Source organism: Psittacula echo (genome assembly GCF_963264785.1).
Source record: "Psittacula echo genome assembly, chromosome: 5".
NCBI lineage: Eukaryota > Metazoa > Chordata > Aves > Psittaciformes > Psittacidae > Psittacula > Psittacula echo.
This window is the reverse complement of record NC_137739.1, coordinates 61,454,602-61,470,743: the sequence shown is the minus strand read 5'-3', so window position 1 is coordinate 61,470,743 and position 16,142 is coordinate 61,454,602. Positions and strand designations below refer to the sequence as shown.

General features: G+C 44.0%; 1 protein-coding gene across 1 annotated transcript; it reads left to right on the top strand.

Moving 5' to 3' along the window:
- The first annotated feature begins 8,278 nt into the window (after positions 1-8,278).
- Positions 8,279-13,866, top strand: LOC308222307 (uncharacterized protein). The gene is made up of 2 exons (XM_080620189.1): positions 8,279-12,638; positions 13,796-13,866. Exon 1 carries the CDS (start codon positions 8,433-8,435, stop codon positions 10,686-10,688), a length of 2,256 nt encoding a protein of 751 aa, XP_080476315.1. The 5' UTR covers positions 8,279-8,432; the 3' UTR covers positions 10,689-12,638; positions 13,796-13,866.
- The last annotated feature ends 2,276 nt before the right edge of the window (positions 13,867-16,142 follow it).

Here is a 16,142-nt window from a genome sequence, read left to right as displayed (position 1 = left end):
CCGTGGGTCTGTGTACTCCGTTTATTCTTTGCTTGAAATAGGAATGCATTCCATTGGGTACTCCTGCCCTCGATCCCCTGGGCTCCAGCTGTGTACCTCTGGAGAGCGTGAAGTCAGGAGCTCCTGGTTGGGTTTGCTCACTTGTTTCCACAGTATCCCAAGAAGCTGTCTTGGGACTGTTCTGCCTTGCCCGAGGAGACAGGGCTGAGATCAGCCCCGACTGTGTCTCCTGTCCATCACTAGATCCCAGCTATGGTAACTGCCACAGGTACCATCAGTGTGGGACAAAGTTGGGGTGTAAAGACCAGTTGTGGTGGGAGTACAGTAATAGCAACATAATTTTTTGCTCCAAGAGAAATGATTTCACCAGTGTGTGTCTTGTTAGCTTCCACAGTATCCAGACTTGGTGTCGCCAGATCTCAGAAATGAACAGCTAGCTATGAGTTTCTTCTCTGAAACCTTCCAAAACAGTTTTTCACATCCTCACACCTCTGAGAAAGGTATGTGGAAATAGCAATATTTCACCAACCAGGGCATATGAGCCAGATGTTTGTAGATAAAAATTTAGTTGCAACGTACTCTCCCCAAAACACTGGGCTACTACATAAGATGAGCAGGCTTGTGGCAGCCAGCCAGCCAACTGTGTTGCAAAGGTGGAGGAAAGTAGGTACATTTTATTACTCAACATGCAAGGCAAAGCCTCCAAATTACTGCTGCCCTGATCTGGGGATGATGCACGTTCTGTGCTAGGAACAAAAAAAAAAGGGGGGCTGTTGCTGTTTGCTGGCATTTAACAGGTTGGGTTTTTTCTCAAAGCAATCTCATAAAAGATTGCTTGGTGCATTGCATGTGCAATGTTTTTTCAACACCACTTAATTAGGTCAAAAATAGAACTCTTTTTGCATTTCCTTGAGGCCATAGCTCAAGGAAAGCTAAAAAAAAAAAAGCCCACGCTCCCTGCTGCTTGTGAGCTCCAAAGTGGAGCCAACTTAAACCACCACCACTGGCTTGTGTGAGCAAGCTGCAACAACTATAGTGGGACTGATCCGCAACTAAAGGCATGAGTTAAATGGGAAAAGAGTCACCTCCATTTCTCTGAGCAGTACTTCACAAAAGCAAATACACTGGCCCATTCCCATACATGGTTTGGTCCTTCTTCCTATTGAGCTTGCTGCAAGATCACGTAGGCTGCTACCTAAACATTTTTCTCTTTTACATTTAAACCTGTAAGAGTAAACATTTATGTTTATCCTTTTATTAGAAACTGACACATTAGATCAGATTCTACTGAAGGGAATGAGAGTCTTTCTGTTTCTTTTTATTTAATGATATGCCCAGGGAGCTCATGTGGTACTATAAGCCCCACTTATGCAACCCTCGCTCTCACAACATAGAATTTAAGTGCAGAAAATACAGACAAATGGCTTTCAGACTTTATTGAAATAGGCTCTTGAAGGCAGGTTTCAACTTCAGCTTGAATTTCTGTTGATGTCTGTTGATGCAATAGATCAGTAGTCTGAACTGCTTTATTGCTCATTACAAAACAATAGGGAACTCTGCCCTGAGAGGAACTGAGCTCCCATAGGTATCCCTTAAAATATACCAAGTGTTCACATACCAGTGGTGAGCCTACTGAAAACAGTCAGGTTGATAAAGCAGGAACACACTGAGAAAATATGAATTCCATTTCTCACGTAAAATTTCTTCTTTGGTTTAAGTGCCTGAAAATTGCAGCTATGCCTGCATTTACTGAACAAGGTCCTACACAGTTCAGCATGTAATTCAGGTATATGGAACACAGTTTATTGCTTACAAGTCCCCAACATGCCTAAAAAATGCCTAAGCCCCAAATAAATCCTGATACAAGCAATCTGTTATTTGGTCAAACAATTTGATAGGTTTCTTTTTCTATTTTTTTAATACAAGCATAGGGTCTCATGCTTTAAATTGTGAACAAATGTCATAAAAGAGCAAATACAGGAACATGGCACTCTGGGAATTAATTTCTCAAGTCTCTGTGCTGAATAGAGCCACCATTTCTCAGCAAGATCCTAACAAAATGGGTGCAGTGCTCCACTGGAAACATTTTTTGAGCAGCTAAGATTTATGTCCATATGTTTGTTACTTCTGCATGCACTCACTCAGTTAAGAGAACACATAAAAGCTGCAGGCATTTGAAAGCTCACAAGTCATTAATGCAAGAACATTTTACCTATAAATGAATAGGGAATGGATACATACTGATTGATGAAAAACAAAGAGAAGAAATGGTACTTTTCTGCGTTCATGAGTGGAAATTTCACAAAACCATAGAATCACTGAGGCTGTAAGAAACCTCTAGAGCTTGTTTACTCCAACTTCTCTGCTCAAAGCAAGGTCAACTAGAGCAGATTGCTCAGGGCTATGTCCAGTCAGGTTTTGCGCATCTGCAAGGATGGAGACCCCACAAGGTCTCTAAGCAAGCTGTTCCAATGTTTGACCATCCTCACAGTAGAAAAGCTTTTTCTTATATTTGAGTGGAATTTTCTGTGTTTCAGTTTGTGCCTATTGCCTCTGGCCCTGTTGCTTAGTGCCACTGAAAAAACTCTGGCTCTATCTTCTTACTCCCTCCCCTCAGGTGTTTATATACATTGACAAGAACACCCCCTCCAAACACCACCATCCCCCCAACCCCACCCCCAAGATTTTTCTCACTGAAGCTGTTGAGAAGAGACATGAGGATGAACATGGGTCCTCCTCTGTCAGGAGGTTATCATTGGGATAGGGATATTAAACCTGCAGTAAAGATGGGGAAATGTTTGGGATGTCTCAGATTCTTACTTTAATCACTACAGGCCTATTTGCCATGAAACGAAAGAGGCAAGGGAGAGTAGAGTCTGCCTGATGCGCCGGTGGTAATCCCAATAAGAAAAGCCAAACATAACAAGTACACTGAAGCAGGAGAGGGTGAGTTTCTCTGGCATATTCAGGACTTTTCAACCCACACAGTGCTGTCTGAGTATTTACCAGGCTAACCTAAAGCAGGTGCAAGATGCTTGGCACGGGACTGGAGCCCCTGAACAGCTCCCGTGTAGGGACCAACCTCCCTGTCAGGTTCAAACAGCAGATGGAGTCCCTCAGGCTCAGACGTGTGTTTGACAGCAAAGTTAGTTAGACCCCATTAAATTTAATTTGTCCTAAATCTTTGTTCTCTGTAAGCATTAATCCTCATGAATGATGTTAGCATAGATAATGACATGGGGAAAAGTCTATCTGGCATTAAACTGAACCATTAGGATCCACTCAGATAGGCTGCAGCATGTGTCCTGGTATCCTGGAGCTGCTCCTCAGAGCTCAGACACCTGAGTTAACTGACATCAGACAAAAGACAGTGAGCAGAAAAGGCACCTCTTCTTGCACACAAAAAAATCATCTCTATGCACAAAAATAACGTAGCATTACCAACAGCTTGTATAGTCTTGTGCAGGAAAATTTCCTCTGAGGAGGAGATATCTAGCATTCGCCTCTGTGCTGGGACTTAGAGGAAGGCAGGATAGGAATTAGAATAGAGAATAGAATTGAACAGAACAGAAGATGCAGTCATATCAGAAGTGATTGTGAGGTGATCAGAACCTTGGCTGAAGGTTCACCTGCCACGTGACAACCTCATTTCAGTCATCACTGGCTTGGGAACTGAGCATTACAGAGCTCTGGGTCTCATTGCTAGTACTGTGATCCCAACAGCGTAGCCAGGCTGTGACATTAATATTTGTTCTTCCTCACTGCAATTTAGAGCAATTAAAGACTTCAAGGAAAAAAAAAAATATCATTAGGAAATATAGTGGTTATTTGGTTGCATTTACAAATCTGTAATTTTGTTCTTATCCTGACAATCACTTCAACTAACGCCATGGATGTTAGCTTGATTATTGTATTTGTCAGTATCTGTCACTGTAAAAAAAAGCCTTTGATAAATGCCCTCAATTTCTCTTCTAGATTAATGTCATTAGCCTCTCAGTGAACAAAACACTTAATTTGTCACCATAGCAGTGGAGTTTTCAGAAATAAATGGTGACCTGCATACAGAAATAGCACAAAACTGAGGAGCATGTATTAGGACCATTATAAAATCAGAGATCGGCTTTACTAGCTCTAAGAAGCAAGGTATTTCTGACAGCTACTCTGCTGTGTTTGTGAAAATTAGCATCACACTGGGTGAATTAGATCTCACCCCAGTAACTTGAATTATTTTCTTACTTTTAATCTCAGACTCGTGCAGAATTGACTATGCCACCTACCTACATGGCTAAAGTAAAAGCACGTTGTAGTGTCTGAAATGCTTTAGGAATTAGAACAACAGATGTCCAAAAAATGCTTTCTTAAAACCTATCACAGCATCATGGCCCAAAGGCTAAGACATGCACATGGAAAACAAGAAAACCAGAGCATAATTTATTTTGCTTTAGAATTTCTACACTGAAGTACAAACATTTGGAAAATGCCTCTGTTGGGCAAAAAAAACCCCAGTGTCAGAGAGCAAAAGAAGGCAGGAGGTTTTCCATGAAGGTTGTGAGGAGAAAGCATGCAACATTTGACACTGATAAGGCCCTCAGCATTTAGCTGCACGTGTACCATGCACTATGTTTATGACCCATGCCAAGGTGCAGGCCTTGGCTCAGTAACAATTAAACCTGACTGACCTTGCTTGTGTGCTTAAAGGCTACCTTCATAGCACTCAGTAAGCTAGCTAGTCTCTCCACCAAATTGGTTTGCTCCCCACAGGAGTCCATGAGTTACGTAAGATGAACTATCAGAGACTAGAGCCTTAAAGTAAAACCAAGTGAACTGAATTTACAGAACTGGAGCACCCTTAGCTTACAGAGAGTCAAGGCCTTTCCTGCCTCTCACCCCACCAGCAAGGGATGAAGGGTTTGTAAAGGACAAACCTGGGACAGCTGACCCCAACTGACCCAAGGGGTATTCCATACCATATGGTGTCATGCTCAGCACATAAAGCTGGGGGAAGAAAGAGGAAGAGTGGGATGTTCAGAGTGATGGCGTTTGTCTTCCCAAGTGACAGTTACACATGATGGAGCCCTGCTTTCCCAGAGATGGCTGAACACTTGCCTGCCCATGGGAAGCAGTGAATGAATTCCTTGTTTTGCTTTGCTTGCACATGCAGCTCCTGCTTTACCTATTAAACTGCCTTTATCTCAACTCAGGAGTTTTCTCACTTTCACTGTTCTGATTCACTTCCCATCCTGACTTGGGGAGTGAATGAGCAGCTGTGTGGGGCTTAGTTGCCAGCTGGGCTTAAACCACAACACAAGTACAGAGACTGAAATGTCATACTTTACCGATTTATGTAGTTATTACCAGGTGAGAGAAGGATGACAAAATCCTGCAGGAGAAGCAGGCACACTGAAATGTTCAAAACAATTTGTTACAAAAGGTTCAGCAAAATAGCCTTACTGATTTTGGTGGGTGCTCTCACAGTGTACAGGAGCAGAGTTTCAGAGTACTTGCTCAACTACATTTCAGTTACTGGCATGTGTTTTTCTCTGGATACCAGGAATGTAAGCACCTATACCAAAACTCATCAAAATCTGTGGGAAAATTTCCACACACGTAACTAGGCTTCCAGATCAGGCTGCTCAATCCAGTGACAAAGCTATAGTTCTTTTGCAAAAAATAAACCACTACCACTTTCTTTAAACAGTCAGGATGCCTCCATTGTCACTCTGAAAACTTCAGTTGTGATCAAAAGACTGAACAGAACACAGTTAGTTTATTTGAAAATCATACTTTAGAAATACAGCAGGAACGTACACTTTCATACATTCAAAGCCCTACTTTCAGAATCTGTTTTGATGCCAGACATTACAAATGAGTTAATGGAACTACAAATCATATTCCATAATATTTCAGCATCACAACTAATAATTAAGCATCACAAAAGGTTATTATTATGACTTTTTTTTGCAAGACAGAAATGAAATCATTAGAAGACCTTTATAACACATGTAACATGGCATAACAAGTATCATTTATTTTATTTATTTCAAATACAGTCTAGACTTCAAAGTATTTATCACAGCATTCATTATAAATAGCAACCATGGGAAAACATCTCGAATGTCACAAATTTTAACTAAAAATTGAAAATAAATTGAAGTATATGACAATCATAACCTGCAGAAGACATTTGTTCTGATGGAAAAGAAGACTGGGTGCAGGAACATCCCAAAAGAACACACATAAAGTTTAATGATAAACTCCAAGGTTTTGCCTGAGATTACAATAAATGAAAGGACTATGAAAATATTTTTTCTGTATTTTTTCCCATTTATTTAATTTAAAGTTTTGGTGGTACCTGTGTGAGCCAGCACAGGCAGAAGACAGGAACCACCACAGAACCATGGCTGAAATGCAGAAAGTAAGTTTATTTTTGTTACCTCGCCAACCAGGGGATCCCTGAAGCAGCCCCCAGGCAGAGGCACACAACCAGGGATGCAGGCACCACAGAGCTCAGTCCATGCTGGAGGATCATCAGCCTGCTGGTCTCACCTTTATTTCAGGGATTCACTTACACAGGCACAGTTTACCACTGTCCTTTGATCTCCCACAGCAGAGCAGGAATCTCAGGCATGTTCAGCAGGGTGCCTCTAAGTGTGTCACAGGCCAATGTTACCTAAACACAGATGTTCTACTTGTCCAACACACAAGGCCAAACAGCAATTAGTATGATATATGTGTTTTTCAACACCCCAGCTGCAAGTCAGTGGAGCATGTTTACAGTCCTCCTGCCCAATCTTCCATTATTTTCCCACAGTACCTGATGACAGGTTCAAACTGGTCCATGCAGCCTGGTCCCACTGCAGCAGATGGTGGAAGAGTAGACTTACCATTATATTGCAATCACTACACCATTTTATATCTGGGTCCAGTTCTACAATATCTGCAAAAGGTTTATGATTTAGGACCTCTCCCACAGAACTGATGGTTGTGAGCTAGGGCTTTACTTAGCCATATTCTCTATCAGGAGTTTTGTTTTGTCTTGTTTTGTTGGCTTTTTCATATGGAAGCAATGTGACCTACATAAAACCTGGACTCATTGCTCAATCATTTTATTTTAAACTGGCCTGCAAGTCACTGTGTTCTCCCTTTCAAGAGAGTCCAAGTTAGAAGTATTACAGTTTATTGCAGCCTTCAGATCTTAATTTTGAAGGGATGTTTTCTATTTCTTTCTATAGTTTGGAAGGTGGCACATGAACCATCCAGCCGGACCAAGAACTGCCAGTGAAAATGCTGAGAATCCAATTATTGTCTCCTAAATTAAAGGAAATATTATTAAATAAAACTAAACAAACTGGAATGCTCCCAGGGCAAGCAGTACACTGCCAACCAAATTATGTGATATTATTGAACATCTGCAGCTATAAACCCAGAGACATCACAGATTCTAAAGGAAAAATAATCCACAGGAGATTATTTTGCATGTTTGGACTAGAAGCACTAGTAACACATGACAGTTGGAAAATAATTATCTTAGTCCATGCCATGCACTAACCTGCTTATACAAGACACATTTAAAAGCATAAATACACATTAAAAAGATAACAAATTTCTTATTTTCCTACTGATTCCATACATTTTATGCCTATTTCTTGAGCTTTTTGTTAATAAAGTCGTTATAGAAACAGTATTATTTACTTAATAGCTGCAGTAATACAGCTTACCACTAATCCTATAGAAGAGCTTTGGGCATCTACTAACTGGGACTTGATATAATAGGGGAGTCTTTTATAATCACATATTAGAGTACTTTTGCTAGGAACTATAATTAAAGCTCATGAAAGAGCACCTCACAGAAATGGGATTTTGTGGCTCCTGTCTCCGTAGGATGCTGTCACAGCATTCCCTTCCTCTCAGGAACAAATTTGGTATTTAGGAGGTGGGAGGAAAAGAACTTCTGCAAGTAGAGGGTAGGTCCTTGAGCGAACTGGCTTCCAGCTGGCATGAATGAAACCTATATTGTCTATGCAGAAGAAAACAGCAAGAGGAAGCCAAGAGCTGGGTGAGGAAAGGAGAAGTGGGGGTACAAAGACAGAACTCACCACCAGTCCCACTTTTTCCTCAGGTGGGGAGCTGTGGAGGCTGCAGGCAGTTAGGGTCTGGCGGCCGGAAAATATCGCGCTGTACGGAAAGATAAAATCCCTCTCCTGATAACCAATAGTGTTTAGTTTATGATGTAAGCAGACGGAAGTGACGTTCTAAACCCAAGCTATATAATGCCGTGCCATTAAGCAATAAAGGCCGTTTGCCGTCCACCACATTGGTGTCAGTGAGCTGATGGCCCGAGTGGCCTGGGGTTGGTCGCCGTGCCGTTCCTGAACCAGGTCGCCACGCCTAACGAAGGGAACAAGTGGTGCCGAAACCCGGGAATCGCCTGGATGGGTGAACGACGGCCGGAGCGGCAGGACCAGCCCGGCGGGGAGGACGCTCCCGGACCCACAAGGAGGATGGAATGTATTGCGAAGGTCGTATCCGAAATACATAGGCAGTGGGGTATTGATTGTAAGCCCAGAGATTTTACTCTCGCAGTTGCGAGGCTTTTACAACTCGGGGTCGTTGACCAGCCGGTGGATATTCTCCACCCGGAGGTGTGGGACAAATGCACCAAGGCCTTAGCCGAGGAGACTATGTCCTCGGGCAGCGGCAAGAGCCTTAAGTCGTGGGGGAAGGTTGTACAAGCCCTGCGGAAAGCCATACATGAGCAGGAAACCTGGAAGGCGGCGAAATCCTGCCTGCGAGACACCCCAAAACTGGGGGTCGGGGCGGCCACGCAGACTCTACACCCCCCCGACAATCCCGGCTCTCCTGAGCCTGTAGTATCTCGGGAGGACGACACGCCCCCCCAATTTTCTAACCCCGATCTGTTTACGAACGAACAGAAACGAGCAGAATCTTTCTGGATTGGGCTAGCCGAGGAAGCTAGAAACGCTGCGAGGAATGCAGAGTCCGCAGAAGGCGGGGTTGGGCCACCGCACTATGCGCCCCGAGATGGCGCCGAGCAAAAAGGCAGAGGGCGGGGCGAAGACACCCTTGGCGGGTATAGGGAGGAAAAGCCAGCTTTAACGAGCAAGGACGAACGGGAGGCGGGGGAGAACGCGAAGGAGAGTAAAGGCGGAGGCCACTGGAGAGGAGGGGGGAGCGCGAGCGAAGGGCGGAGCGCGAGCGAAGGGCGGGAAGCCAATCAGAGTGGCTACCCGCAAAAATGCCCTTGTAGGGCTAGGACTCCCCCGACTGGTGGGCGGGACGAACCAAGAGGGAGGAGCGGAGCAGGAAGGAGGGGCGAGCAAAGGGGGAGGGAACGGCCCGCCCACAAGAGAAGCGGGAGGGGCCGGAGCCCGACAAACAGGTACTGGAAACCGGAAGTAACCAGGCAGTCGAGTTCCGACTCTGGATCAGACACTAGCTGGGGATCAGACAGTGGCTGGGACGAGTGGCTCACAACTGATTCAAATTTAGAGTGGCCGGAAACGGAGATAAACAGAGTCAAGAGCCAAAATATCCCCATCCAAATTAAAGAGGAACCGCGAGGGGAAGAAATCCCTCTCACGGACTGGAGGAAAATAAAGATTGCGTGTGCTGACTGGGCCCCATCGGCCGCGTTAGCGTTCCCGGTCCGAGTGATGGATGGGGGACAGAGGATCCACTCGCCAATAAATCCTAAGGATATACAAGCGATTGTTAAAGCAATTGCAGATAAAGGGCTTAATTCTGCCATGGTCTCCACCCTCATAGATGGTGTCTTCGGGGGGGACGATATGCTCCCGTTCGATATAAAACAAACTTGTAGATTGATCTTTGACGGGGCAGGGATGATTGTTTTTAAACAAGAATGGGAGGACAACTGTGCGAGACAACTAGCCCAAGTAACCGGGGCAGATCACCCACTGCATGGCTCCAGCCTGCAGCGGCTGATGGGTACAGACCCAACAATGATTACCCCCCAGGCGCAGGCCCAGGGCCTGCGGGCCCATGAAGTTATGACAACTACTCGCGCGGCCAGAGAAGCTATTCGCACAGCCTCTAGTTTTACGCAATTTGTGGATCGCCTCCAGGCAGCGGTTGACTCCTTGACCCTGCCCGCGGAAGCAAAAGGCCTGGTTGTTGCAGATTGCTTACGTCAGCAGTGTAATTCGGCAACCAAAGAAATCCTACGATCACTGCCAGTGGGGTCAAGTATCGCGGACATGATTAAGCATGTTGCAAAAGAAGAACACCTAGCCCTGATTCAGGTGGCGGTTCGTACCGCAATAGCTAATGTGATGGCATGTTTTAAATGTGGCCAGGCAGGCCATGTTGTAACTAATTGCCCTCTGCCCCCCCCGCGCCAGAACAGGCCCAGAGGACCGTGTTGGGCCTGTGGAAAGAAGGGACATTTTGCTAAGGACTGTAGATCCAAACAGGGAAACGGGAAGGGGAGAGGACACCCGGGCCACACACAGGCCTCTCCCACTTGGAACGTGAGGCGGCCCCATTATGCCAACCCCACTTTGGGCGAAGCGCTCCCGAACCCGCCACCCCCTCGAGAGGCAACCAATTTTACAGTTCAACCGGCAGCTCTGCCAAACCCGCCCCTATCTCAGGGACAACAAGGACCACCCTCTGGGGGTGAGACCCCTGGGTGGCCCTGGCAGTAAAGAGTGATAACCTTCCAGTGGTGTCCGCTTAAGTCTATTAAACCAGAGCTCCAGAATAAAGCTAATGAAAACTGTGAGTTTTTGTCCACAGGACCACATTATCGGACGTCCTCGTAACTCGTACACCCCAGTGGCAAGAGAGGACGACAAGTCGACAAGCATCCTGTCCACACCTGGGAGCTCCACACTCGCGGAATCCAAACAACGGTGACATAGCCCCCATGGAGGGGGGCTACGATGCCATTGTGTAATCTTGATTTTAGGGCTTGTCACTATAAAACAGGTGGAATCAGAGTACCATCCCCATCGGCCATTCAGATGGGTCCTACGAGACCCTGCACAGGATGATAAAGTGATAAGGGAAAACATAACGTCAGGTGCCGCGGCTTTTATGATAACAATTGGCGACTTATTCCCCATAGTGGGAGGACCCAGATCTAAATCATTATGGGGAACATATTGGTATCTGGAGTAGTATTGCAAAATGGAAGAGGATTAGACCTGATGTTCTTACAGCAAGGGGGAGTATGTGCTGTGCTAAGGGAAGAATGTTGTGTATATGCGGACCACACCGGAATAGTGAGGGACACTATGGCCAAATTACGAGAGGGCTTGGAAAAATGAAAAAAGGAACGAGAAGCACAACAAAGTTGGTTTGCATCATGGTTTAACCATTCACCATGGCTGACCACTCTGATATCTACCTTGATAGGGCCGATCATAATGGTCGTGATAGATTATGTTTTCTATTCAAGTTTGTGATATATATATTTTTTAAGATTGTTATAATTTAGCTAATTTAATTATGCATAGGGAGGGGGGAAATGTAGACAGTTAGGGTCTGGCGGCCGGAAGATACCGCGCTGTACGGAGAGATAGGGCCCCTCTCCTGATATAAACTAAACACTACTGGCTGATGTAAGCAGACGGAAGTGACGTTATAAACCCAAGCTATATAATGCCGTGCCATTAAGCAATAAAGGCCATTTGCCGTCCACCACATTGGTGTCAGTGACCTGATGGCCCAAGCGGCCTGGGGTTGGTCGCTGTGCTGTTCCTGAACCAGGTCGCCACGCCTAACGAAGGCAATAGCATGCGGCATCTGGTCCAGCTGGTAGACCTGAAGTGAAAGAGTTGGGATCTGTGGTGCATTATAGGGCCCATCATTTTATTCCAGTGAGAGGAAAGCATGGCTTGGGTATCCTGACCAGCCAGTAACTGCTGCTGCCACGAGCTTCCCAGTCCTTCGCTATTTTCTGTTGCTCAAAATCTGTAGGATGGTGAATTCTTTCCAATGAAGGCAAGGAATCCTTCTGCTTGACAGCCAAGTCCCTTTTAAGTTGGGTGCAAGAAGCACCAACATAAACCAAAATATGCTGTGTAGCTGCTGTCCTTGGGTCAGCACCAGCAGGAGTGTGTGTATGTGCCTGCCCTGTGGAAAAGGAGCACCTTGGGACAATGAAGCCACCTCCCACAGGCTCACTAACTTATGCTACCAAGCCCAGCAGATGGGAGGAGTCTGTCTCTGATGATGCTGAGAGGCAAAATGTCTGTCCTCCCATCTCCTAAAGGTTTAACCATCTTTTTCCCCTATATTCATATGCATATGCCTCTCCACACAAGTTATTTGCACCCCAGTTACACACTCTCTGATAATTCTCATTTGCCCACACTTGCAGTTAACTTACCACCTTCATCCAAAAAAGATCTGAGCCAACTGGTACCTCCAATAAAATACTTCCCTGACCCCACTGCAGAGAATATTTCTTTCCTCCACATCCTACCCAAACCATCACTAATTCAGGTGTACAAAGAAGCTGTGAAGCAGCCTGCTGGGACAGCAGCCATCCACAGCAGGAAAATGTCAAGCCACCTGCCTCGGTCCAGTGTCAAAGCAGAATGTGTGACAGGACAACAGGCAAAGGCAGAAAAATGTTATCAGCCTTACTGGTAAGAGATTATTTAAGAACAGAAGTGGCTGGGCAGGCAGAGAGAGCTCTGCATGCAGACTGCATACATCCCTCTCTGGGGATCTGGAGAGTTACAGTGCCGTGGCACTGAGACCAAGCTTGGGAGCTATTAGACCAGGACCAGCACCATACTAATTAAGCAACTCAACTTGCAAACTGGAGCTGGTTCATAGCTAGTCAGCTTTTATCAATAGCAATCAGACATCCGACAGTCTACACACATCTGTATAAAATGTGTTACTTCTGCACTCAGAAGTTAAGAGGCAAGGAAGTAAATCATGCTCCCCTCAGCTACAGACTCTGCCATTTCCAATATGAACATTTTTGATAGATTAAGTCTGTTTGTTACAAGCAGACATGAAAATTTTCACTCAGCTGCAGTAAACATGCAGCTGATTGGATTCCCTACTCATTTCTAAATACATTTTATTTATTTCATCTGTTTTCTCCTGTATTTAATTACCAAAGCCTGAAGCAAGCAACTATAGCATCCTTCTCTAGGCTCCTCGAGAGTACATCCACACAGCTCATGTCCAAGACAGCCTGCACCGTGGTGGTGGTGATGAGAGCCTCAGCTTGACGTTTTTTGACAATGCGCAGAATATATTAGCACTGTGTGAAAAGCAAGAAGTTAGCAGTCTACACAAACAAACAATAGTGGATTTGTGATTAAACAGTCATGTCCGGCACGTAATTTACCAGTGCTGTGGTTTTGTTATCTCAGTAAATTTACTAAGGAGGAAGAGACAAGTTTTCCTCCTGTAAATCTTCCACCAACAATAAATACCCTGCTTTTCTGTAACAAATACTGAATCTGTCCAGAAATAAGTATGTCTGAGAGGTGTGCCTAAAGTAACTAAAGAGCAAAAGACTGATTTGCATTTATCAGCCATGGCAATAGCAGCAAAGCACACAGTAGACAACCCTAAGCAACCAAACTTCCTGAGAGAAATCCTTTAACACCAAGAGATTGTCCTAGATACATGTTATTTAAAAACAACAGTTTTCAAGTACTAATACTTGTTTTCAGGTATTTAGCTTTTGGGTTTCATACTTTCTACATTGACTTTATTCTTCTCTACAATTGTGAGGATTGGAAACTTAATAATGTACTGATATTCTCTTTCCATTTTTCAGCTATCTCCTGCAGAGATCTCACTAGCATTAACTCCTGAATGAAATCCATCAAATTAAATAAAACATTCTCCTCCAATAGCAACAGTGGGTCTCATTTATCTTACCACGCTTGGCAATTACTTTCCAGTTTTCTGCATATTCACTAGAAAATGAGATGTAACCTTATTTTTCTAGCAAACCTTCCAGCTACTCAGCTGTGAAGTCCAGACCACTCTTCCCCATTTTTACTATAGCAGCCGTATGCTCACAAGAGTGCTGCACCCTGCCGTTTATAACCAGACAATGTATTTTCACATAGCAGTTAACAGTATTTGTCAAAGTCCTCCCAAAAAGGCTAAACACTGCCCCTTTTGGTCCTCACTCAGTCTCATCTAGTGCCCAGCCTGCTCCAGCCTCATCTATACTTGCATTGCTAGCCCTCCAGACACTACTTATACACCATTTGTGAACACTAGGATTTTTCTCACATTAAGTTTAGATTTGAAAAGCCTTTTGCTGTTCCTAGGTTTGTTATTGGTCCCTTCAGGGTGGCAGGAGGACTTCAAAGCTCTCCTGACACAGTTTATCCGGCAACTTTCTTCTCTGCTACCTGAAAATTACATTCTGTATTTTTCCCAACATAGCTGATCCTGCAGGATAGTTCCTTGCTCCTTCTTTCTTTCAGAGCACTGCTTTTAAGAGTAATTTGATCTTTAGACTGCTACCACTGGAATAATTTTGAGTTGCTAAGGTCCCTGCTTATATGTTCATCACCTAGTACCATTTCCTCGCAGCTTAGCTGAGAGGGCAGATACTTTAGCCACTGCTACAGTGATACAGGTTATAATATCCCCACCAGTGCCAGAGCAAAGCACTTTCAATTAATGTACACAGAGACAGCACTGAACATCTGAAGTTATAGTTCATTTCCTCCCTCATCTTCTCCTGCGGGAAGATTGTAGTAACAGTGGAAGGCTGTTCCAAAAGTTTTATTTCAGCATGAGGCCACTTGTTAGTTTTATTTAGAAAGTTGAAGCAAGTGTGCAGGAACTTAATGCTGGGCTGTATCTTCCATGGCAATTGGTTTCAGGATATCACCTGAGGAAACCTGCTGCACAGAGAATTGTTAAACCTCCCTGGGCACAGACATTGTAATCCTTATTTTAGAGAGATTGGAACATACGGAAGTATGACACCTATTGAAATTTCCCTGAAAATTATCACTCATCAATACTAATCTACAGATCTTAATTTTATTCAGTCCTGATAAAGCTTCTGCAATGACACCATTGGAGAAAGAATTTTTAACTACTCTTTTTTTATCACCCTTGATACTGTCTTTGAAAGACTATTTCTGATTGTCTTTGCTTTTTCACAGAGGAAAACAGTTCACTTGGCATGAACTAGTTTCTGAACTATCACCGTCATAGAAGATTAAAGATGCATCAAGATACAGAGCAATTCAAAACAGGAGCCTTACAGCAATGTAAATTTAGGACAGTTGTACTGATGATGGTGGTAGAACTACCTGCTTTGAAAACAAAGTAACCACCATTACCTTGTGGTTTTGGAAGACTGTTGGGTTTTTTCTATTACTGAGAAAATTAGAGCAGGATGTTGTAACTTTCTCACCATAGGCTTTATATTTGGAAGAAAATCAACCCTGTTTCTAATGCTTGGACACATTAAAAAAACCTGCTTTCAATAACATTAAATGCACTTGATATTTATAAATGTGCCTGATATCAGGAATATTCTGTTTTTCCATAAATTTCAGATCAATAATAAGTATAGTAGAATATAGAGGATTTGGTGGCGATTCTCCTCTTAGCTGCTTCTTCAGATACAGAACAACACACTTTCCAATCTGCAAATAGAAACTATTCTAATGTCGGTTTCTAGGATAGACACAATCTAGATGCATTTTAACATAAATTCATGACCTTTCCATGCTGAACCTTACTGGAATGCTTGTTTAAGCTGCACAGACTTTTAGCAGCACTTTTGAGAAGAAAGGTTGGAGTATGTTTTCTGAATGCAGCAAAGAGGCTAGGCCAAACTGTCTCCCAGCACAACCCCTATATACTATTCGAGACAGGACCTGGGATTTTTGTGTCTTTCCAGTGCAGACACTGCCACCTGGGGCCTGCTGAGCCTCACCTCGCTCCAATCATAGAAGTGGAAAAGTTCATTAGCTGCAATGAAGTTGTTCCTGATTTACAAGATCTTATCAGAGAAAAGAACCAAACGCCGCTATCAGATACTGCATGTTTCTAATCCAGAATACATGTTGCTCACGACCAATGGCAAAGCAGGCTTAATGACACTCAAGTCTTCAGTGCATTTTGAATAAACAAACCATTTACAA

Bases quoted from the DNA above. Each gene is read 5' to 3' on its own strand.
- LOC308222307 (XM_080620189.1), top strand. From the start codon at position 8,433: ATGGGTGAACGACGGCCGGAGCGGCAGGACCAGCCCGGCGGGGAGGAC.